The sequence below is a fragment of the Onychostruthus taczanowskii genome, unplaced genomic scaffold (assembly GCF_017590055.1).
Source record: "Onychostruthus taczanowskii isolate IOZ18803 unplaced genomic scaffold, ASM1759005v1 scaffold24, whole genome shotgun sequence".
NCBI classification, from domain to species: Eukaryota; Metazoa; Chordata; class Aves; order Passeriformes; family Passeridae; genus Onychostruthus; species Onychostruthus taczanowskii.
Genome location: NW_024499684.1, coordinates 9,381,529 through 9,407,174, shown reverse-complemented (window position 1 = coordinate 9,407,174; position 25,646 = coordinate 9,381,529). Strand labels below are relative to the sequence as shown.

General features: G+C 38.3%; 1 protein-coding gene across 1 annotated transcript in view; it reads left to right on the top strand.

Annotated features, from left to right (window-relative positions):
• Positions 1–25,646, top strand: part of ARMC9 (armadillo repeat containing 9) — a 56,974-nt gene that overhangs the window by 7,766 nt on the left and 23,562 nt on the right. Inside the window, exons 8-18 of the mRNA XM_041405686.1 lie at positions 3,031–3,188; positions 5,019–5,117; positions 11,575–11,610; positions 16,682–16,716; positions 17,893–18,004; positions 18,934–19,026; positions 20,270–20,360; positions 21,229–21,352; positions 22,855–22,994; positions 23,772–23,848; positions 24,793–24,867. Of these exons, the coding sequence (XP_041261620.1) occupies positions 3,031–3,188; positions 5,019–5,117; positions 11,575–11,610; positions 16,682–16,716; positions 17,893–18,004; positions 18,934–19,026; positions 20,270–20,360; positions 21,229–21,352; positions 22,855–22,994; positions 23,772–23,848; positions 24,793–24,867 (1,040 nt within the window). The remainder of the gene's footprint in view (positions 1–3,030; positions 3,189–5,018; positions 5,118–11,574; positions 11,611–16,681; positions 16,717–17,892; positions 18,005–18,933; positions 19,027–20,269; positions 20,361–21,228; positions 21,353–22,854; positions 22,995–23,771; positions 23,849–24,792; positions 24,868–25,646) is intronic.

Here is a 25,646-nt window from a genome sequence, read left to right as displayed (position 1 = left end):
CCAAAGCTATTTGTGTGGCAGCTGTGCTTAACTTACAGTTCTCCCATATGTTTTCAGTTTGGCTGGAAAGGAAAAAATTGCAGAATGGTTGGCATCTTGCACAGAGAGCCTCAGACCTTCTTTGTGTCCTCTCTGCTAACAGGAACTGAGGGAATGAAGTATTTGGAAATGTGTTCAGCTGCTGTTGCCTTCACTGCCTCATTACAAATCAGTGGATGAGTTCTCAGCCACTCTTCCACTGTTTTGGGAAGGGGGAGAGTGGTGGAAGTGTGTCAGGCTCCTGCACTAGAGAAGGTGGAGTGTGATCTGATCTACTTGTCTAGAGATTTGCTAAAGTCTGGCTATTTTCGTGTAAAAATGTCAGTTTAGAATATGGGTAGTAATTTTTAAGCAAGAAGGAGACTCCTGCTTCTCCTGAGAGCAAGGTTTGGTGTCCAACAGCAGCTCCTGAGGCCTGCAGCTTCTCTGCTCAGAGCTCTGCTTCACTGTGTGCAGGAGCTCAGCTGGCTGGATCAGTGCTTCTGGACAAGTATGTGAAGGTGGGCTGAGATTAGAAAGAGACAGAGCAAGCACAAGTTCAGGAAACAAGTGTTTCAGGTGTAGGTAAGTTGTAAAGGAATCTCTCACTTAGAGAGAAAAGGTTCTCATGGAATTAAGTGCATATGTGTAACTCTTTGGCTGCTTGTAGGAACTGGAGTTAGAAGACTTGACAATTACACACATGAGAGAGCAAGCAAGAATTCTGGTAGAAACATGCAGTAGTTCAGATGATACCCAGTGCCAGCATCTTCATTTGGCAGAGTCACAAGCTTTACTGTGTCTTGTATCTTCCAACACCAGGAAGTTAGTCTTCTGTATTTTTCCCTCTTTACATCAGCATATGAATAATGTTTCTGGTAGGTGTTTGGTCCAGAGCTTTCTTTCCTCCTTGATAAGCTTATCACATGTACAAAGCATTTGTCAGTGCTGGGAGTTGTGTCTGGGAAAGAGAGAAGCCACAGTGTTACTCTGATTCCTGTAATAGTGCAGTTTGATCACTGCTGCAAGATGACATAAATGTCAGCTGAAATTCCTCTGAAAGGTACCATTTCCTTTTACCAAATCTGGACTGGGATGGTAATGATTTAACCTTTTAAACAAGGAAATTAATACTAATTTTTACCTGGGATGGTGGCTCCCTGGTTTGTCTAAATGAATGCTGTTAAAGGGATATGGCAGGAATGCAGTGAGGGAATGGGGCAGCACAGGACCAGCTCTTCCAGCAGCTGTCTGAACTTGGAACAACTGTTTGCCTGTGATGAGAGATTCCTGCTCTTTCAGCAGGAGAAGCTTTCATGAGACTTCCCCCTTTTCAGTAAAATTACTTAGGTGTGAGAAGATAGTGATACAAAATTGCAAGATATGCCAAGACTTTGTGATTCCTTTCTGACACCCTTTTCTCAGTTTATTATTGAAAATCCCTGGTTTTAACAGCCAAGAGGCAAAATTGGACCCTGTTTCTGAATTTCCAAGACTAGTGTTCATGAGCTGCGTTGAGTTTTGGTTATGTAGTTTTTTCCTGCTGACTGCAGTTGGAAGACATATTTTCATCACTGGAAATTCTATCCACTGGGCTATGAAAAGTAAGCAAACTCTGAGAAGGTTTATGCTTTGTGATTTGGTACTTCCAACTTTTCTCTGAGTGAAAGTCACGCTCTAGATATGTCCACTGGAAATTTATTCACAGTTAAATAAAAATATATTCCCATTTGCTCATCTAGGCAGCAGAATAAAGTGCTGGAGTAGCTAGTTTTGTGCTGTGGTTGCTCTCAGAATCTTTTTTTAGTTTAGAAAAATACTCTTGTTTTGAAGCTGTATCATATTAAAGCTGTTGTAGCAGTTTAACAGTAATAGCTGTGAAATAAAAACAAAATCAAAGTTGAATTATTATCATCAAGGCTGAATAATTTGATTGTCTTTGGAAGTCATCTTAACTCCACTGATTTTTAAGTTAATATTGATTGAGATTAGTGTAACAGCTTACAGAATTGTAAAAAGCTTAGCAGCTTCATCAGGATTGCTTAATGTTACTGTTACAGTGGTGTTTTGGTTATTGGTCTGGGTTTTTTTTAAGTGCATTTTGCTGGGCTTGAACAGGTTCTGTGGCTTATCGTTTATCAGTGAAATAAACCGTGTCATATTGGGCTGTTTAGAACACTTTACTTAAACCCAGAAAGATTTTCAGTCTGTGAGAGGGAATCCTACTTTTGTCTGAAACTCCACAGTCAAGCTGGTTCCTTCCCACTGTTTAACAAAACCTCCTATGGTAAATATTGTGTCTGTTTGCAGATGGGCCCGATGCCACTTTCACAGCACTAAGGCAGTACTGATTTTCAGCAAACTAATTTAAAACATAATGTTCTAACAAAATACACGACATCAGCTGTAACAATAGAATTATTGTGCCTCCCTTCACAGTTTTGTCTGGTCACAGAATTCTGCACTGTGGACCACAGCTCCAGGTTCAGTGCCCAGTTCCATGCAGAACATTGGCTTGGCTAGATCTGAGACTGGGGTGGAGTACACAGATTCTGGTACTCAGTTTGCTTTTGTCTCAAAAGTAATTGAACCCAAAGGAACAAAATGTATCAGAAATGTAACTTTTTAATTATTCAGATAGAAATGAATGACAAATTTGAGTTATTTTCAGAAACTGAGAACATCAAAAGTGAGTGACAGAGTTTACCATTAAGCACTAAGTAATGGATAATCTTCTTCACAAATATATTCAGTGATGTTTACTGCCTTATAGTTGTAATGCTACTGTAACTGTGAAGCAGTTGCTTCTTTGGACAATTAAGGCTTAATAAATATTCGTAGGTGTTGCAATGAAATGGAATCTTCCTAGAGGCATGAAATTATCCTTGTAGGCAAATTCCACACCTCAGAAATTGAGGCTGTCCCTTCAGAGCAGCAAAAATTCTTGTGGGTTCTTTTGTCCTTTTGTTTGAATAGGTGATGCTATTAATTTTTTTATTGTTCTCTTGACAGAAATGATTCAACATCTTCATCAGCAGTTAGTGAAGCGTGAGCACAGGTACATGACCAACCTGAAACGATTGCGCAAGTTGCAGATGGACTACCGTGGTCTCCTTGAAGTCACTGCAGAGCTGGTGGATTCTTTGGAGGCCACAGTCACTGGCAAGATGGTAAGAGATGACCCAGATGTGCACTTGCTTCCACACCCCCAGAAAATGGAGACCAAAGGGTGAATTAAGCTTCATAGTTACGAGCACTTCTGTTAGAGCTGTGGCTCTTTACTGATGAAACACAGCACTTTGGATGAGCTGTTCTCCCATTGCCCTGGTGAAGGAGCATAAAATAAGTACAAAAAGTGGGTTGAATTTTGCTGGCTCAAAAATCTTGAAAAAATTATCACCAGCTCAGAAGACATCACAGATCTCTTGTGCAAATCCCCTTTTGAGCTTTGGCAGCAGCAGTTATTTGAGGGCACTTTGGTGATTACTAATTGCAGTCCAGCCCATCAACAACTGTATTTAAAATTTCAGTCTGTTTTGAATTCCACAGCAGTGGAAATAATCTTCTTATCCAAAATTTTGGTAAGGAAAAGCTTTGCTCTGTTCTGCTAAACTGGACTTGTTAATTTAATTGATAAATGGAACAGGGAGATAGGAGTGAATGAGTTATTCATGATGTGAAATGAGCCACGTGTATGTAAGTGGAGGAGGTACAATTTTCTTAGGAGTATTTTTTATATGAAGTTGATTGTCTTTTTCATGTGTTGTGCTCCTCTGGGAGCTTAAGTTCTGTGTAACCTGAAGGCTGTTATGGCAGATTTTAGTGGCCTCTAGGTGCTTTTAAAGGAACTGTGAATTGTTAGCAGGGAGAATGACCTGGCATTTCCTGTGCTGCCTGCTGAAGAGTCAATATGTACCTTCGTCCTGTCATCAGCACGAACACCATGTGGTTGGTTACTCTGCTCTGGGATTACTGTTCACTATTACTGCAGGGAAGAATTTGTTTTTGGGTGGATTATGCTTTACAGCAGATTGGGGATGGTATCTGCTCAACAATAAAATCACAGTCATTCATTTGTTGCCTCCCGTTTCACACCTCCGTGCTCTCCAGGCGATATCCAATTACCCTGTGTGGTCGGGAGCCGGACCCTGCTTCTCTTTGGTTGCGGATGGTGTTCAGTTTCCTTTGCGAGCCTTGTGCCTGGCACTCGTTTGGTGCTTCCCAAGGTGTCCAGCTGAGGGTGCTCTTCCGTTAGGGATCCTGGATTCTGTCATTGCCGATCCAAAGTGGAGTTGAGTACTGAATAAAGTGATAGTGAAGTTACCACGTTCTGAATTTGAAGGGGTTCATTGTCCTGCGGAAGGTCTGGGAATATCGAAAGTGTCCCCAGTTGCACTTCTATAATACAGAAGCATTATCTCAGTCCTCTTACCTCTCTTCTGGGGAAGGTAATAACTCTCCTGAAATTAAGCTGTTCTGTTGAAATGTAGATTTCCCAAAATGAAAACACTAAACCCACTGAGATATTTTGCATTGAAAAACAAAGTTTTGGACTGTGTAATTCATATTTATTCTCTCTGCTGTACAAGGCAGTTGTGTAAGTTCTACTCTTTAGGTAAACAACACGTCAGCATTGTTTCAAGCTCAAAACTGCTTCATTTTTTAGTTTGATTTGATTTTTAACCTTTTGATTCACAAAAATCTATTTGCAAATAGAGGTGTGACAAAATCTGTTTTTTTCTAGACTCTCTGAAAGTGTTAAGCACTAGTCTGGTGAATAGCATAACAATTCCCAGATGGAGAGACTTTACAGTTTTTTAAACTTTCTGTACAGGATAGTAGTTGTGTGTAGATGTTGTGCTTGTGTCAGTGAGCCTCAGGTGTGTGATTTCTTACTCTTTAAAAAACCCAAAGAAACAGCCTTTAATACAGAAATGCTTGTCTGGTAGAAAGTGTAAGTTTTATGTAATCCTGTTCTCATTTTGTTTCCTAATTTTTAGATTACACCAGAGTATATTCAAAGTGTTTGTGCTTGCTTGTTTAACAATCATTTGAAACAAACTGTAACACACAACATTGACTTCACAAGGCCTGGAACTGTAAGTATAAATGTTTGGGATTTTTACAGTAACTGTCTTAAAAGACAATACTACTTAAGCTACATATAGAACAGTAAATGTTCTCTAATGGGAAAGACAAAACATAATGTGTTCAACCTCGTATAAGAATATGGCAATACATTGTTTTGTTGATCTCAGATGCTGGTCAATGACCTGGTTGTATATTTATAGCTGTGTAAGTATGGTTAATTCTGTTATTGTGAGGACAGTAAAATTTGTGTCTGTTAAAATACTAACAAAATGCTTTAAATAAGCATTAATCATAAAAGTGCATAAAAACATTTTACTAAGAAAATATTGTGTACCACTGTTCTACAAGGACAAGCCAAAATCATGAACTGTGCTTTTTGTTTTTGCCATGGCAGGCATTCATGTGTACTTAACTTTGTAGCACGAGAACTTAGTGAAGTGTCAAAGGAAAAGCAGAAGAAAATAAAATTCCTGCTTCTTATTAAAAACCTGCCAAGGTTTTTAATAACAGTGATGCTATGGGTACATTTTGTTCTTCTTGAAAATTTGCTAGAGTAAGATAAGGAGGTAATACAAATGCTTCCTTTTCTTTTTTATGTGCTAATATTTTCAGAGATAAGTATTATTCCTCATTGCTCTTCAGGCTATTTTAAATGCCCGCACTTTCCAGTTAATGGTCAGAACTCCTTTCTCTGACCTACCATGAGTTCAGGAGGTGCACTCCTATGCAGCCTGCAAAAGCTGCTATTTCAGGGTTTCAGGAAGGAACCAGCATCTGTTTGTCTGCTACCTCAATATTAGCTTCTGTCTGCTGCTCCCCTCTCCTCAGATTTCTATCATATCCATAATTTATCTCACCTCCCGTCCTCTAATGTCCCTCCTCCCACCCCATCTTTCTTCTAACCAACAACTTTCAGAGGTCTTTCCTCTTACTTTGTCAGTGCCTTTTTGAGATAATACTTTAGGTACCTCAGTGGTCTTCTGTATTTTTGCCATCTGATATTGAAGTTATGTGTGCTTCTCCTTCCCTTTCTGAGATCACCCATTCTGTACAGCCACATGCCCTCTTCTGTCTGTTCCTGCTTTCTGCTTGCATCAAGACTTCTCTTTTTCTCCTGTGCTTTCAAGGTGCTACATTTGCCCACGGTTTTGCTTATTATTTCTATTATTTTCATCATACATTGATCCTCCAGTCTCTTGAACCCTTTTAGGAAAGGGGCAGAGGGAAGAGTGTCATCCTTATGCAAGGTTCTGATTTCTCCTTCCCTAAAAGTGTCTCTAAAAGCATTTCTGCTCCAAAAGTGCCTTTGCCACTAGACTTATGGCACTATGGCCACTTTGACACAGTCTCCAGCTATGCAGATAGGTTAGAGAAAGAGAATATGTTGGTGGTGGATTTTTTTCCCTGCTGGAAGTAAATTTTTGTCTCCTTTAACTAGTTTAACCCGAGCAAAGCTGTGTTCCCCTGGCACAGTTGTATCTATTTTTATACTAGGCTTTTTCCACATATACTAGCAGAGCTATTTCTGTGTGACTTTGTGGCTCATTTATCCAGACTATTTGAGGTAGTTGCTGTGACAGCCAAGCTCTCTAGTGAAGGACCAGTCCAGTTATAGCCCTGAGAGTGTTTAGATTAAGGGTTTCTAGACTGGTTTAGGTCACGCCTTGACACTGAGGTTCTAGCAGCTACTGTGGTTGAGCTCTCATGTTGTTTCTATAAGCAGATGCACACAGGCTCTCTGAGGCATTAGCCAAGTTTTGGAGGGCTAATCACAGTCTTTGCATATAGACATTAAATGCATCATAATAAGGTTCCCTCATCTTATAATTTTGTCCCCTCTTGATCATATTTTCTTGTTTACTTCCCAAGTAAAGAGTTCTGGTTTTATACATGAATAGCAAACGTGTAGAAACACAAATAAATGTTAGAAGAAAAAATAGATTTTGTCTTATGAAAAGAAAAATGAGATTCCTTTCTCATCCCAGAATATTTCTAGCCACTCCCTGGCTTTGTTGATGCAGGAAGCCAGATGAGATGAACTAAATTCTGACTATTTGCCATTAGGCCACTCAGGCATGCCATTACTTTTTCTTCAAGGATTCAAGTGCTTCATTGTTATACACTCAGATGTTATTGTTCTACCCTTAAGTGGTTTCAGGTTTTTGCATGAGTTTTGGAATAAAGCTGGAGGCACCATGACCCAGACTAAGTAGTAGCACGAGTTCACAGCATCTGTGCTGGATTTCTCTTGGAAGATTCATTCACTTTTTGCCCATAACTACTTAGAGGCACTAGAGTGTGGTCTTTCCAGCTACTCCATTTCACAAACCTCCTGCTGTAAGGGGCAACCAGCTGCATAATTACAGAGAGAAGAGACTAGCAGAGGGGCAGCTACTTCGTTCATCCTTACCTTACCATCATCTTACCTCATTCTGTAGGCAAGACAAGTGAGAGGCTTAAAAAAACAGTCATTGTCTAAAGAGTTTTATCAGCAATTAAATATGGTGGTTTGTCGGTTGTTAGGGTTTTTTTTCCCCACTTCACCTTGACTGTTCAGGATGATCCTATCTCACTGACATCACCAATGTCAGGACAAGACCCTGAAATAAATTGGTTCTGCTGGATCAATATCTCTAAATAAATGAGCAGAAAAAGGAATCATTAGCAAGGAGATGACTTTTTTTTGGTACTGTCACACAGCCTTAAGTTTCCACCACTGTTATTTACGTATGGGTATGAGTGGACATGCATTACATAGTTTGGAAAGAGGAAGTGCTTGAGTTCACAGCCAGTCCAGGTTTTGGGTCAGGTTCTGAGAGCAGAAAATGCTAAAACTGCATCAATCTCTGAGATCTGTACTTGAGCTTTAGAGTATATTTTGTTAAATCAGCCACACTGGTAGTTTTTAGTTACACTGGGAAGGAGGATTATATGAGTACTGTAAGCAAAATGAAGTATTGTCCAAGGAAATTAAGGAGTATACTTTGGGTTATAACCTTGGTAGCATTATTTGTATGCAAAGTTGATTTTGTTCCCAGTGCATTGTCCTCAACTTTTAATGTTGAAGAAAGTCATATTGTGTAGTAGAAAGCTGTCAGGTCTCAGGCTTTTAAATTACAATAAAGGTGGCCTGTATCAGTTGTTAATATGCAAACATCAGCTTCCTGGCTTGGCCCCCACCATGGCTGAAGGCCTGTCCTTTCAAACTGGAAGAAATTTGTGTCAGGAGAACAAACTCCACAGGCAAGTCTTACTGAGTCAGCTTTAAGACCTGAGGCAATGACAGTCAAAAGAGTTTTCCATTGTAATCATACCCTGGAATCTTACTTAGCAAGGCCTTCTGGTGTCAGCTCTGTGTTCTCTCGTGAGCTGGATTGGATCTCATTCTTTTGCAGAACAGCTCCATGTCTCTTGCCAGCTCTGTGACTTCCTGGGTCAGCTCCTGAGCCTGATCTACATCCATTAACAGGATGCATCTGCTGCGTGCAGTGGGAGAGAGGTCACACTACTGTGTTACAGCTGGGAGACCTTTCCAAGGCCTCTGAAGCCCTGTTTTACCCTAAGGTTTTTCTCTTAGCTGCAGTTGAATGTTATCTCCACCTTCCATCATGTCATTTGACATGTGTTGTCCTGAATTGGGAGATAAGAAACCTGAGAGAATTGTCAGAGCAGAAGGTGGGGATTTAAGACAAGAAGGCCAGAACAGCAGGTCTGACAAGCTGAAGAAATGAAGAAAACATTTATTTGAGGAGTTAATAGATTCCTGACTTTTTAGTGTTCCTTTGTATGGGGAACTGATGTGGGTAATGGTAAATTTGAAAAGTATACTTTCAAGTACAGCAATTTATTACAGGACTATCACAGTTCCTTATATTTTTAACACTCTTAAGTCAAATTTTAATTTTTTTTTACCATTTTCCTTTTCTAGTCTTGATTTGTCTGGTGGATAAGAAGCAGGGGTTGTAGTTTTTGATGCCTGCAGTTTTCTGTTCAATACTCATCATGAAGCCAAGACGATTCTGGCTTTTTATCACAAACACAGTACATTCACACTCCACCAAAAGTAGCACAGGCTCAAGTCTGAAACCCAAAACCAGGTTTTTTTTTGATTGAAATAATCTGTACACCTTCCTGGAGTATTTTGGATTAGGGATAAGGTAATAAGGTTCTCTAAGTTTTGGATTACAGGCAAAACAGGAACTGCTTCTTCAGATGTGCACTTTCTGCCAATAGTAGAGATGGGTGTAAGCCACTGGAGAATCTTTCTGTGACCTGAAAGCTGTAAAATTGTTTGCATGTATTCACCTGTGTCATGGAATAGAATAAATGCCCATTATGTTTTTGCTGCTATTCATTCTGATCATATTTACCTGTAGCTACAATTAGGTGAATTAATATCCCTTGCAAGTTTTGGGTCTCTTTTGATACCACTCTTGAAGCTGTGGAAAAGTAGTGGGGTGGGTTTTTTAAGTTCTGTCACTGGACAAAATTACTAGCTCCTCTGGAAAGTTAAACTGTCACTTACAAACTGTGAACAAGAAAGATTTTTCTTTTTTATTATTTTTGGGAGTTGTTATAGTTGTAATGACTACTATGGGCTCCTATTTTTCTTGTACTCTTTGGGTGTTTTTCCTCAAACATGGTTTTTACTGCAACTGTGCACTTGCCATCAAGCTGTAATGGTTGGTGGCAAGTATTCTGTTTCTTACTTATGAAATGTCTGCACCAGCAGACCACATGAAACCTAGGATGAGGGTAACAGAAGGTTTTTATTTTGTTTTTTTTAATCACTCTTTAAACCACTCAGGGTGGATTCACCAGGCATTATTATGCAGATGTTTGCTCTTTCATTTAAAAATAAAGTGCACATTGCAGCAAACAGCATCTACTCTAAGTGAGCTTTTCTTTGGATGGCACAATCAGTTTTCTGCATCTCTATCCATGGGATTATTTTATATGTTCTCATTTATGTATGGAAAAGAAGAAACAAGCCTACCTCTTCATGTAGGCAAGGAGAAGTTAATTTTTTCCTGCTGATGCAGTATGTAATGACCTTTTCACAAGTTGCTGCAAGTTTTTCTGTTTACATGAACTCTTTAAGGGTAAGGTATTGCCTTCAGTAGGGGTTTCCACAAACTTTTCCTGTTACTGTCCTCAAATCATAGAATTAGCCCCGTTTGGAAGGAACTTTGAAAGGTTGTCTCATCCGACCTTTTGTGATTTCCTTTAATGTTAAAACTTTATTTTAATGTCATCTTTTGTCTTGATGCCTCCTACATCCATTTTCACTGGCTCAGGTTGTGCATGTGTTGAATTGTCTCTCATCATGATGCAGTTTATCTCCTGGTTTCTTTTGCTCACTTATTGGTCTCTATTGATGTCATCCTTTGTCTTAAATTTAATTTTAAATTGTCTTTGTCAGGAATTGTCTGTATGTGTCTATAGCACCATGAAAGTTAAAGTAATTTTTCACATCTGGGAATTCTAAGTATCATGATAATAAAAAGAAGAATGTCAGATTTTTAAAATTGGTTAAAGAATAAAAATAACTTTATTTTCTGCTCACAGTGAAGTGACAAGTTTCTTATGTCTTCTGTGCAAGGCTGTATATGTCTGTTAAAGAGCAGCCTGCTAAATAGGGTGTTTATGTGCTTATTCATCTGTACAAATATGTCCTCTAAAGTAAGTACTGGCAGGTTTGCACAAAAAGGCAAATAATTTATGTTGGTCTTATTTCATTGTGTTGAACTGTGTACTTTTATTTTTAATTAAGACTGTTCTTTTTAGATACAAAGCTGTTCCAAGTATTTTAGTCTACTTAAGGAGAACATGGCATATTTTGTACTAAACTACTCAAACGTGAATTAGCACCATTCTTTATTTTAGTAACTACATACTAGGTTTCCCTCCAGAGACTTTCTTAGTTTATCCCTGGAACCTTTTGGGATGAAGAATTGATAACATTGCTGAAACACCTTCAGTTGTCTCTCTGTCTTTGTTATGTGCTGGTCAGAAATTCCAGTCAAAGCAAGCGTGCAGAATAGTGGCAGGTGCTTTCTCAGGAGCTGAGGTCTTCAGATCCAGGCCATGTTCAGGGTTTCTCTCTTGGCTGCCCAGTGGAGTGAGCAGCACAGGTCATATATTCCTGTCAATTTGTTAGTGCTTTCTGTGTAGCTGTTCTGACTCTGACAGTGTGGAACAATGTGCAGACTGTGTTTGCCAGGTATTGAGAGGAGAACTTCCAAATATATCATAGATGAGACACAGCAATTGCAGTTCTAAGACATAAAAGTATGAGGATTGGGAGAACATGTTTATACTTTTCAAAGCTAATAGTCTGTTAATTTTGAATTTCTATTGTTTTTTAGGTTTTGTTGAACTATGCATTTCTCTGTGATTTATTTCTGTTAACTTTTTTTTTTTTTAATCTTCTTTATTTTAATGTGTGTCTGTTTGCCTATAAAGGGATATTACTCTATGAGCCCTTGTGATGACGGATATGTAAGTGTCTATCTTTATTTCCTTTCACGTTGCCTGCTCAAGTCTCTCACAGTCTGCATTTCTCTTTATTTCACAATGTGCAGCAATTTTCCCTGCATTTTAACTTGTCATGACACTAACTGTGTGGTTTATGAAGAGTCAGAAAATGTACAGGGCTTGGAAATTCTGCATGGGGAATGGAATAGATGTTCTGGGTAACCTTATGGCTTCATAATGCACGTAACACAGCATGTCAACATAAGAGCAGCTTTGTCCACAACTTTCACATGAAACTTAGCTTCTTACAGCATGCAGAAAGCAGTTGTTTCTTCCATGGGATCATGTGTGTATAGTATACATTCTCTGTGAAGTGTGCCAAAACCAGCTGACCCCCACAACACCTTTGACAAAGCAAATAAATATTACTGCCCAAGATAATTCAGCAAGCTGATTCATGCCCTTCACAGGGGTGTTGTATTCTGCATATTTGTATTTTTTGTTTCTAAAGTCAAACTTCCTTTTGGTAGTAAAGATTATGAAATTCTTTCACACAGTTAAAATGATCCTCTTTCGCTGAAAACACAAAATTATATTCTCTGTACTGCCTGTGACTTCTGTAATCCAGATGGAAGTTTGTATTCTGGCAATACTACAAGTACACCATAAGTATCTAATTTTGCCCATAGTCAGTGCATTCTTTGTGAAGAAAGGAAATAAGTCTTCTTCTGAGTAACTCAGTATGTAATCAATTCATAAAAGTGATTGACACCAATCTGAAAAATGCCAGTCAATTAAAAATAATGCATATTTATATTTTTATCACTTTCTTTAGGTAAAACAAGATTTTGCTTTCAAGAAAAGCTGCCCAAATTTCAAACATATATATCACCTGGAATTAAAGTAAACCCTTGTGGGCATTCAACTTTCCACTTAGAACAACATTTTATTTGGAGAAATAGTCATAGAAATATTGAATGCAATGGACTATTCCTTACATACTTAATTGATAAGTTATCTTGATGTAGAGAGCACGACCCACATCCACCTATGGTGAAAGATCACCTGTATCAATCAACCTGTTCCCATTGGTGACATGAATGTTCATAATGGACACTTTTTGCTTGAAGTTAAGCATTTTGTTCCTTCATATAATGCTCTGTTTTGAGATTGAGAAAGGTTGATGACAGATGAGCAATTATGAATCAAATTATTTTTGCTAAAGAAAAACTTTGTCCTTATCCAGATTAGTATAAAGCATTAATTAAATGTAACTTTATACAATGTAGAATGTAATAGCTTACTGTGCAGAGTTGTTTATAAAATTTTTGCAAAGTTGTCTGACTCTGATTCTGAGACATTTCTTGAATATATGGGTAGCTTTCAGCTCCCCTCACTGTTTATGTATAGTATTTTATACTTCTTTCTAACATTTGTGTTGTCATTACGTTATCACACAGTATTACTGTGTGACTTTTTAATGTGCACATCAGATGTCTTAGAGAACCTGTTTTATATCACCAGTGGTAAGTTTTCATAAAAGCATATCTCTATTATAAATAGGGGAAAAAAATTAAAAACATTTGTAGACCTTCTTATGAAATAATACTTTGCATAGCCCCAGTAGACCTGCCAGGTTACACAAGCTCAGGGTCTAATCCCTCACAGGCTGCATGGAGCAGTCTTCTTGTTATTAGTATGTAACAAATGAACTCAACATAGATTTGTGAGTTCCAATGATTTGTGGAAATCTGCTCAAATTTTGGTTTTACTCTTCACATATTCATCACGTATCTTTGATTATTAATTCTGAATCTGCATTGAGTTTACACTGAATTCTTACAGCACATTTTCAGAGTGGGAACTGAGAACAGAATTTGACTTTCAGCTTTGCCTTCAGCATATTATGAATATATACATCAAACAGCAAAGGGGACATGGCTTGAATATAGGGCTGCAGTATTTGATAAAATCAGTTGTGGTTTTGGCTTGCACATCAAGTGCATCTGCTTTCTTTTATAAATACTGATTTTTTTTTTTCCCTTTGAACTTCTTTGTTTTATTCCATGCTGTTCATATTCATGCCTGTCTTTGTTCAAAAATAAAGGGATGCCATCTGTGGCTAATGTGCATCGTGACAGAATTATTTGACTTAATGTGGCTCCTGGTTTGGCTTTGGCAAGAACCAACACAAACATAAGTCATACCCCTGATCCTACCAGAATGAGCTATGCTTGGGCTGTTTTTTCTTGTCTTTCTTTCCTTAAGACACTGAGCTTCTGCATGTCTTTTTGTTATGACAAATGATCCTCTCTCAAGATAGGTTTTGCATGAAATGTATTTTTTTCAAGATGAAGTCTGAGTGTTGGGACATAGGAACGTGCTTGCCACAGGTTCTTCACACTCTGCCTTTCCTTGGCAATCTAAGGTATCCTGTCACTCAAAAGGTTGAAATTATGGCTAGCTTGTTCCAGGATAGACTGGGGAAAGGGCCTGGGAGAAAATGCTGAGGAAATAAATCTTGTAATCTAAGAAAAATGAGAAGAGGAGCTACTAAATAATTTCTATTTATGATGATTGTCATATAAACATTGAATTGCTTAATAGCAAGATAATACTTTTTAGATCTTGCACTCTGCCATTCATTGGTAGATCTCAAAACCCAGCTTGTTCAAGAGATTGATGCCTGTATCTGCTTTTCAGATGAGAAAAATTGAGGTCCAGAGACATGAAATGATGTGTTTGGATTCTGTCTGCAGTTGGTGGCTGAATCAGGACTAGAAGTGTATCTCCTGAGCCAATGCCTTACTCAGCATGCCACAGATGCAGATTAGCTTACTTATGACTAATTGCAATCATGCAGATGAAAAGGAAGAAAGGAAACCTCTGCCTCTAACATGCTTGCATTCTTTCTGCTTATCAGTGGTGCTGGCCATAGTCAGATTGAGAAATGACAGTGCCCTGAAGAGCAAACTAGCCCCCCAAAACTTTCTACATTCCTGTAAGACTTTGATAATTGAACCTGATGTACTATGAACTTTTTCCTTATTGCTTTCCCAGAAACACCAAAAGCCTGAAAGAACTTCCTTCCTCCTGTGCAGGTTCTAAACCGATAAACTGTCTCTGATCAGCAAAGTGAGCAGAAGTTTTTCCAGCTCAGTGGTTCTGCCCTCAGAGCCCCAGTGCAGGGCCTGCCTCACTCTCTGGTGCCTTTTTGGTGTAGGAAGAATACAGAAGGAAACCATACTAAATACCTTGCTGTGCTCCATCTGCTGGCTTAAAAAGTAATTTGGGAATTAATAGGACCTTGTCCCATTTGATCTGTTTTTCCAGTTGAAGTTTCTGTAGTTTGAAATTTCATAAAAGCTTGCAAAATCCTACACTTGCCGAAAAGTTTTATTTGTGTAGAAGAGCGATATGTGCATCTTAACCAGTTATCCTTTGGTTAGATTTTGGTTGGAGCACGTTTTTCTTTCTAAGACACCAAAGAAGTGCATTAAAAAAAAACTTTATTGAGAAGCAGAGAATTTTTATATACATCTGTATAGCCCTAGTGCCCTGCTCTGTTTCTTTACACATCGCTATTCTCTGTTTGGCCTTCCATCTCCAAGGGCTCTGCAATCTTTTTTGCATTCAAGTGCTATGGTCACTTTCTTCCATTTCCTCTAATGGACAGAGGAGAAAGGTGCTGACAGAGGCAACGAAAGTGATTTGTGATTTAATTTCACATGCAGCTACAAGGTTTTAGGTTTTGACTGGGAAAACAGTTTTGTTTAAATAAAATTAACTTTTTATACATATTGAAAATGCTAAGGAAAATGAACAAGGGCAAAACAGTCTAGGGGCTGAGATGATACTTAGAAAGAATTTTGTATTGTGTAAGATAAGCTATCATGTGAGAGCTGCTGGTCCAGTTTACTTTTGAGGTGTATGACCTGTTTATTGTATATAAGTTATTCATTGACATGATATAAAATACTTTCCAATGTGCACATAAGCTTATTTCACATATAATAGAGCAGTTCCTTGTATTACAAGGATATCCACAAGGTTGTTTTCAGGAATATGTCAGTTGGTGTAATTCAATATTCTCTATGGTATTTCATGCTTTTTGTCTCCTAAATCCCACCATTTTAAATCTGACAATAGACATTGATTATATAGTTCCCATTGAAAGAGGCTCAGTTAGGAGAGAAGACCAGTTTTACAGGCATAAGTGGTAATCAGAGATTTTCAGCAGAGAGATCAACACAAAGAGGTGACATTGAATATTCTGCAAATACAGCATGTAGTTGACATCAGAATGCATGACATGAAGCACTTTTATGCCAGAATTGCTGCTTCTTTGCTTACCTACAATGATACTCACTGAGGCAGACAACTTTCATGTGGAACTTTTATGTGGTGTTGATGTTCCTTGTTGTGCAGTGGTGCCTGCAAGGCACTGTGTCACCCTGCAGAGAAGAAATATCCAGGATTTAATTATAATATCCTAGGCAGAACCACTAAGAAATGGCACACTATTTTATATTGGTTTTATCCATACCAGAATACGTAGTCTTATCTTTACATATTAGTAATTATATATAGGGGTATATTTTGGTAGCAGCAGGCACTTGATAACATTAGTGTTGGAGCAAAGAATTACAATATATTTATGTGCAGGAATGCATGCTGGGTCTCCAATGAAATATTATTGCAATTTTAAAGGTATGAAAATTTATTAAGTCAGTGAATGTGCTTAGCAAGTTCTTCATCTTCCTCAGCGGGCTCAGATAGTAGTTTCTATTCATTTATTATTATTATTATTTTAAATGCTTCAAGCATAGGTAATTTGTGGACTGTGTGGGTGAGGATAATATAGCCAGATCATAACAAAAGAGATTTTGACCTGTAAAACATTTTAAGGGAAAAGAAAGATAAACACTGAAGTGCTCTTTCTTTAGCTGTGCTTCTGGTTTACAGCACAGGTTTTTATAGGAAAAGAACTGCAGAATCTTAGTGAAAGAATTCACTTTGGACCTCATTAATAACATTATGTGAAATTTGGACTTACATGCTTTAATTTCCTTTTTTCTTTCTTTTTGTTATTCAGGCTTCCACACTGTTAAGGGCATCTTTATCCTCTATGTAAGTATTTGTTGCTGAGCTTCATTTCTGTCTGTAGAGAAGAGGAGGGGTTTGTAAAGTACACACTGCCAGTTGTCTGCAGATGGGACCCACTCCTCCTCTGTGCTTCCTCTGACCTCAGTGAGCATTGATGCAAATATTCTGTGATCTGTGTTCTTCTGCTGAGCAGCTTCAATAATGTTCTAATTTCAGCACAATGTTGTTGATCCAGTAAATCTGCCATTCCACACATGTGAGGCTGTTGCTGTATTTTTAGTGTTTCCACATATTTCAGTCCTGTTGTTCTAACTGGTTTGATTCTTGCAAATCCAGGAAAAGGGGGAGTCACTAATATGGATTTTTGGGTTCCTTTAATTTTTTTGTGTCGGACTTAATAAATTTGGGCTTATAATACTGAATAGAAGTTATATATTCAAGGTGAAGTTTTATTAAATTTTTGAGACACTTTTAATCCTGTTGTTTACAAGATAATGAATGGGGCAATTATACATAGGACATAAAATTTGTTTTGAAAAGTGGTAGGATGGGAAGACAGTAAAACATTTTAGTGATTTATAATTAAATATTAATATTAAAACATTGACTGAAAGCAATTTTCTTAAGGGAAACTTCTGTTGCAGTGTTAAATTTCAAAATAGCAAGATAGTATTGATGCACAGAATTGTGGTCCTGTATTAAGTCGCATGTGAAGTCAGCATACTCCAGGCTGTAAAAATCCATTCAGCCCACACCACCTCTGCTACAGAGACGGCATTTCTGTGTACATAAGGGCTTGGAGGTGGAGATGGAGCTGCAGCTTTTTGCTGCATCTGTTTCTAACTGTGTCAAGAGCCATGAGCTGCTGCCCTCATGCCCTTGTGGTCCAGTAGGGGAGGAGAAAAATGGATGTTACTGTACTGTTTTGTGTCAGTAAAAATCTCAGCTCATCAACTGTCTTGTCAGTTTACTGTCTGCAAATTATGATAAGGTAAGCAAGCTGCATGCATAAGTAAGAAATAACCCCAAATTTAACAAGTCTGTTGTTCTAATACTATAATGGTAACAAAAGTAATAAAAGTGTGAAAATGTGGAAGTTCTTTTCCTGAAGCAGACTTCCTGTTTTGGCTCTTCTCACCTCAGTAACATCAGCTGCACTGAACGAGGAGAGAGAGTTTTGATGAGTGTCTTTTCCTTTAGGAAGGTGCAGGATGTGCCATTGCTGCCCTCTCTGGATTATGAGAAGCTGAAGAAAGATTTGATTACAGGAAGTGATCGTCTCAAGGCCCTCTTACTGCAGGCTCTGCGCTGGGTAAGGACAGGGAAGCATCCACAACTGAGATCCCTTTTGCAAACAAGATCTGGTGATGAGTTCAACGTGATGGGCAAATTCCTGTTGGTGAAGCTTCCTAAGGCTGATGAGATGATGAAGGCACCCCAGACAGGAGGTGTCTATTTGTAGCATAGCAGTGTCCTTTTCATCAGAGGAGAGACATTACAATTGCAATTACATGAGCAATTCCCAGATTTCTGCGATATTCAGTGGAAATAATTTCCGATGTGCTTTCAAATAAATTGTTGTGTTAGGCAGTTCCCTTTTCCACATATCCTTTTGGTTTTTAAATATATAAATACTGCTGTATCTAAGACATACCTGAGTCTAATCACCAGTTTTGCTTTATAATCAAGGTATTTTACAGGAATCTACCTTTTGGTTGACTCGGGTCATGTAATGACATTTCAGAAAAATTACAGGTGACAACAGGAAGTTACATTTTCCTGCTGAAAAGGAAGCTGGTGTGTTCAAAATGACAGTCATGAAAGATAATAGTGGAATTCTGATCAAGTTTCAGTGTCTGTTTTCACATAAAAACAATCTGTTTGTTCTGACAAAAAGTACTTCTAGCCCAATGCTCTGTCTCAGATGTTTAAGAATAGCACCGCATATGTAACCGTTAGAGGAGCTTTTTTAACTTTATGGGAAGTAATTCTGTATCCTTCCTGTATGGACAGTGATGAGAGGACCCAAGTAACAGTTTTGTAGTGGATCACACAGCTGAGGTCAGGTCAGTTCATTTCATCTCTTTCCCTTAGGTCACTGAGGTTGAATTACTGCTCCCCATGAAAGGGGTTCTCAGCTATCAGCACCTTTAAAATCTCCAGGGGTCATCAATCCATAGTTTCGGCTTTTTGTGGTTTTTTTTTTTTTTACTTACTTGTTTATGTTGTTATTTATTTTAGCGTTTGACAACATCATATCCTGGAGAACAGAGAGACACTATCATGCAAGCCTACATCAGTAATGACCTCCTAGATTGCCACAGCAGCTGTCAGGTCAGCCAAAACTGAGTTGTCAGTTGTCCAGCTTCTGTGTGATATTGCTCATTTATGTCTATGAAGTGCTGATCATGAAATTTTATTGCTCTCTGGAAGAGGAGAAGAAAAAAAGGTAGTAGTGCCAAAACTGGGTGATACATTTAGCTTCTGCATCCCAGTCTTTAAATGTTGATGGCAAAGCTTTGCATTACAAGAGCTCTTAATGTAAACATGGTTCTTGTAGACAAATGGAAGTTTATCACCTCCCTGTGCTTCACTTGTGTCAGTTGAACTGAAGCCTGAGCCCTTTAAGTCTTGCTTATCAGATGCTGTGTCTCTTTTTGAGTGATTGTGTATTGTTAAATAATACACTCAATTCATTTCACTGATCTAAGATAAGAACTAAATTAGGACTTCAGTCCCAGTGCCGCTGTGGAATGTGTCATTGTGCACCTGCAATGATCAACTGTGTTTCTGTGAATTTAAGGTGGATTGGCACCTTTCTTTAGAAAGGGGAATTGCTGGTGTGTTGATTTTGAAAAGTTGTTTCAGTCCCTGATAACTCAATACTGCTGCTAAGAAAAGCACAACTTTTTTCATTGACTGTAGTGATTTCTATGCATAATTGAGTTTCTCAGGGGTTTGAGGCACTTGAGCCTGCTTGGTTTGTTGTGGCTTTATTGTCTTTGCAACAGTCTCTTGTATCACTAGGAAACGTAAAGGATTATTAAATCAACCATCAGTTTTTCTTCCTCTAAATTTCTATAAGAGGGAAGTTATATGTAAAGCCTGAAATAAAACAGATAAGAAATCATTTCAATGTGGTGGTGTTGGTAAGTTACTGAGCTGCTTCCCATGCTCTTCATTGTCAAAGAAAAGCATTCCTATTCAGGTAATATTACTGCACTTAAGTTTGTCAACAAAGCTAAGTTGTTTGGTTTGTGGGGTTTTTTTTGTCACTGACTATATATTCATTTTAGGTACCATCTTTAACTGGACTGTTTTGGCTCAATATAACTTCCACTCTAACCACAGTTTAATGGTGTTTTAAGAGACTCAGATGAGAAGCTCTAATTTGCCTATTTGTTCATTTTCCATCTCTCCTTCAGCCCCCTGCCAATAAAAAAAAATTGTACATCATATTGACAAATCACTATGCATCCAAAGGGTTTGTGTTTTTTCTGTGTAAGTTTAATGGAGTTTTTAAAACATTATAGAAGAATAACTTTTGTGATTTATTAACATCTGCTTTCTTTTTCAGAGAAGTGTCCTCCAATTATTATATTCTAAGAGTGAGGTAGTCAGACAGTATATGGCAAGGCTCATCAATGCTTTTGCTTCACTGATAGAAGGTAAAAGATTCACTGCAAAAAATAAGATAGCATTTACATATAATGCTGTCTTATTGGTGCTTCACAAGTGCATGTCACTGCATGTGGAAATTCAGAGCCTTATTTGCACCCTTTTTCTAGTGATTCACTATCTTTTGTAGCATGCATTCAAAACTGCTTTTCAGTATCTGGAAAGTTTTCATTTTGACACTGTCTATTCAGTATTTCTGACTTGTTCTGATGATTTGTGATCTGTGTGGGAACTTGCTCAGATACTGCCTTTAATATAGTCTTCAGTTTCTCCATGAGGGTTATAGACAAAACTCCCCATTAATTAGGTTTCCTGTGGGCAGTCCTGCTACCAGGTTGTGCAGTAGTAACTACTGTGGCTCCTGCATTTTCATGGTCCTCACCTGAATAAATCTTTGTGCATCACTGCTAACAATCCAGATGCATATATATCCAGCTTTCTATCTCTGCCTGTCCCAAATTAGCTCTTGGTTTGCTGCTATTTTTGGAGCTAAGTATACCAGGTGCTGAAATCTCATTTGAAGTCAGTAGCAGGAGGGCACCTCACTTTCCCAAGCTCCTTGGACATTTCTGTTCTTTTTCTTGATTGTACAAAACTGCTAGGTCAGAAAGCATGTACTGAAAGTAGATTCTGTGTGGTACTGATTTGGCAAGTGTGGACCTCTAATACCCCAAGTGTCTGGGTTGATTGCCACTGGTCTGCTACACAACTTTGTGCAGGTTTGTTTGGATCTTGGCACAAGTTTGTGGCTTGTCAAGAGGAAACTGAGGTCAGTCCTGCTTACTTTTCCAAAGAGAGGAAGGTTTTCTGTCTTAGCTGCTATCTCAGCATCTGTTCTTTCATCACTTTTTGCACCAGGTCGTGCCTACCTTTCTCAGAACCTAACATTGCTGCAAATGCTGGAGGACAGGCTGAAAGCTGAAGACAAGGATTCCCTTACATGGGAGAATGTTCTGGGGGCTCTGCAGAAATTCAGCCTCAGGTGATGAAAGCACAGCGTGTGGTGGTGACAGCAGGGGAGGAAATGCAGGCTAGTTAGGCTCTGTTCAGGGAGGAAAGAGGAGCACTTGATTTTCCCATAACAATCATCAGAACCCTTGATGGCTGATGAAAGCAATGTCATTTATTATGGAGGAGAATTCAGTTTTGCTGACTGAATTAACCTGACTTCCTACCAGCTGTCAAGACCCAAGTAAATGTACATCTCCTGCCACAGCCTTTGTGTGCTTTGTATGTGTTCCTTAACTGAAGAAAGTGAAAATCTTCATGCAGAAAGCTCTGACGATCCTACATGGAAAAAAAAAGAGTTGTGATACATTCCAAAGCATAAGGTTTTCATTATCCTTTCTGCAAACATTTTTCAGGGATTTCATCTTTATCCTGTTGACCCCCTTTCCTGGAGCTGTCTATGCACAGGCTGTCTTGTTTCTTCCTTTTGCATTAGCAGTCTGACTCAAGCACCCACCACAAAAGAAATACGCAAAAGCAGTAAAGGGCATGCTCTGTTTATCAAGTAAATATGATCTGAGGAACTCTGTTTTCACAGCAGTCAGGAAGAATACTGAAAATTTGGAAGTGTTTTATTTTCTAAAAAGTAACAATCTTATCGAAGGTTAATTCCAGATACTTGACATGAGGGAAACTTTTTTAATATGTGGTCAGATGCTCCCTTGTTTTGCTTAGTCCATGCCATAGACCTGCTGCAATATCCAGCACTAAGAAACATATGAGCTTTCAGGACCAAAGCCAGGAAAGCACCTGCTTTGATCTTTGCAGTTTAAATACAATACCTCTTGGAAATAATGTTATGAAAAATTCTGTTCTTCAGTAAGACTTTTCTACCAGCATATACTTCTTTTGTATTGTAGAGTTTTTATTGTAGATCACAGTTGGCCAGCTGGCACTTTATTCACCATAGTCTTTGAGGGCAACTACAAACTGAATTAAAAGAGCATGAGATTTAAGAATCTCTAGACAGAAGTGCAAGTAGATTCAAGCAAAAAACCTCATTTGTCAAACTGGCAGTACAAAAGTGCTACAGTGCTATGGCTACCTATGACAGAAGAAGTAATTAATTTGTTTTATGGATCTGTTGTGTGTAGCTGGCTTTTAAAACCAATTTAAAAAGACAATTGAAAATGCCATTTTAGCTGGAGTAAGAAGCCCTAGAAAACAATGAAGAAATTTACCTCAGCAGTTCACAGGTTTAAAAAGAACAAAATAAAACAAAAGACAAAACCTCCTGATCTGTCCAACAATGTTTTAGTCCTCTAACCATATGGGAATCTGCATCTTCAATTTCTTCGGGCTTTGTTAATTATTTAGTTTAATGATTCTGCCAAAACAGGTAGATTAGGAATTTTTTTTTCAGCAGGTTAGTGTATTTTTAATGTACTTGTACTGGCTATAAATGTATATGAAAGCTATTTATGTTGTGATCTGACATTTGTGATTTGTGATCTGATTTTATTTTTTTAATCCTAGGCGCACACTGCAGTCAGCAATGATCAAAGATGGGCTCATTTTCTGGCTGGTTGATGTTCTCATAGACCCAGATTGCCTGTCTGATTACAACCTGGAGTATTGTGCTGCCTTGCTCATGAATCTTTGTCTAAGGAGTGCAGGTGTCTTACATTTTGAATTACAGCCTTATTTCAGGAAATAGATAGGAAAGATTGTGAAACTTTTTTTCCTGTTTTACCTGGATTCTTTCAAGTGACTGCAGTCAGCAGCAGGAACCACAACCAGGGATATTTGAGTGTTATAACCAATGCTTTTGAGCACATCTCTTTTCCCAAGAATTCCAGTTATGGAAATTCTAAAGAATTAAGCAATGGCACCCTATAAGATTTGATTATTTTTGATATTAGTATGTGAAGGCTGCCATTGCTACGTTCAGGCCCACTCTTCAAAGTACACTTTGTGTCCACTTACAGACTCTGTGTAAGAGATTTCTTTGTAAACAGAAAGAACTGGGTTGAGGAGTAAGAGTGAGGAGCTTAACCTTCACCTTGCTTTCACTTCTACAAAGCAGAGATTCCCCCCAAGAAAATAAGATCCTGTCTGTGTCCAAGAGACTTAAAAAGAACATAAATTAAATTTCCTTTTAAAATGGAAAGTAAGGTAAGGGTGAAAAATTCTCTGCTTCTTGTAAGCAAAAAATTGCCTTTGTTAAATTTTTAAATCCCCTTTTTTGTTGCATCCTGTCCAAGACTACAACTGCATAAATCCAGAGTAACTTCACTGATTTCAACTCAGTTATGCTGAACAGCATTTGTCAGGAACAAGAAACAGTATTGCTCTGTGCAAACTATATTTAATACTGATTCTAAAAAGTAAGAAAGAAACTTGCTTTGATCTATTCTGTTTTTCAAGCATATTTATGTGTTCTGCTTTTGCAGGGAAGAAGATATGTGCAAGTATCCCAAACCCCATGCTCAGAGTTCTTTCTGGTCTTCTTGACCACGAGAATCCTAAGGTATTTGTATATCAAACTTTGGGTTAATGAAAAGGTGGAAAGAAAAATTTAAAAAAGAAGAAAGAAAAAGTTGTAAAAAGTAAATTGGTTTTGTTTCCTTTATTAGATCCTCATTAATTAAATTGCATGAATTTTGCTTAAAATTCACAAATGCATATATTTTATTTTGTTGAGCAGAGGTCTTTCTAGACAAAAGCATTTCTTGCTTTAACAAACATTGGCAGCTAAAAATGATAGCTTTGGATGTAGTTACCATGCAGTCCATGTGCTTTGATTGCAGTTTCTGATGCTGCTTAAATGTCAGGCACCAAATCACCTCAAGCTTGACTGTTCATGAGATGAACAATGTGTGATGTAAACCCATTATGCAAACCCATTATGCAAACCATCAGATGCAGGGGAACACATTTGCTGTAGTTTTAAGGAATATAGGAAATCTCCTATATATACTAATATACTATAAGAAAGTAGTAGACTTGTGACATTCATGAAGCTGCTTTGGCTTTATCATCCTGCCTGAGGCTACAGTGCTTGAAGCCTGTCTTGAGTTCATGCTGGCAGGGACTTTTCCCTGTTCTTTGTCCTGTTTATTGTACTGCTATTAGTGTTTGTCAGAAATTGACCTTTTTTTGCTTTTCTCTCTTTCTTTTCCTTTTTATTTAATTTTATTTATGGCTAGGTCAGTTTGTAAGAATACATTATCAGAAGCAGGGGGGCTGTTTGGGAAATTGGCATGCAGCATACTGGTTTAGATCAACCATATCACAGTATATTTGCATCCTAAAAGTTCTCTGCTTCCCATGTGGGAATTTTTGCTAGTCCAGTCTAGCCTGGTTAAACTCTTTGAAGTATAGTTATTTTATACTTTCACTCTTACATTTTGATAGTCAGCTGGGAGGAATGTAAGAGTTTTTCTTCATGGTATTACTATGTATTCCTCTTAGGTCCAGTCATATGTGAATGGAGTGCTGTACAGTATTCTGGCCATCCCTTCTGTCCGAGAAGAAGCCAAAGAAATGGTAAGAAGTGCTGCTTTGCAGGGCATGAAAATCATCACCTCTGCCAGAGATGGCCCAGACAGGGACCTGCTGAGCAGGGCACAGCAGGGCTGTGTGGTGGCAGCCAGGGCATTTTGAGAAGGGAACCCACAAAAGGCCCTTCCCCTTTAATCCTCAGGGAAGTATGAATGTATTTCTCAAACACTTCTGCCATGTTTCCAGCTCTTTTTCCCAGGAGTGGAGCCCCAGTAGTGTGAAGGATTCTGTCTGAATTATAAATGAAAGGTGTTATTTTAGAAATGTGTCCTTGTAGTATTTTGTAGACTCCTTGTGGCCTCCTGGATGCTTTTGTCTCACCTGCTACTTCTTCCTCTTATTCTACACCAGTGAGTAGCCACTAAAAGGAGTTCTTTCCTGCTTTTCTTTCTGCCTGGTATAGACATGGTTATTTGGGGAAGGAGCAGGAGGAAGGTTTCAGAATAGGAACTGATTTCCTGTGAAAGTTAGTCTAATGGTGATGACTGTGTTTCAACTTCTGTGTTTGAGGATGCTGCTCCTGAGATAGCAGCATGTCTTTGCATCTTAAGAACTAACCCAGAGAGTTATGGAGACATAATTGTTGCAGATGTTCTACCTCACAGAGCACAGAGGATTGGAAGTGATCATAAATGCTCAAAGACACAACATCAAGGCTATAGAGCCATAAAGAGAGAGACCAGGTTTAAAGTCAAAGCTGGTTCTGCTTTCTGCTTTCTTTCTCTGAACACTGTTGTCTCTGTGGATGCAAATTTTATCCTATT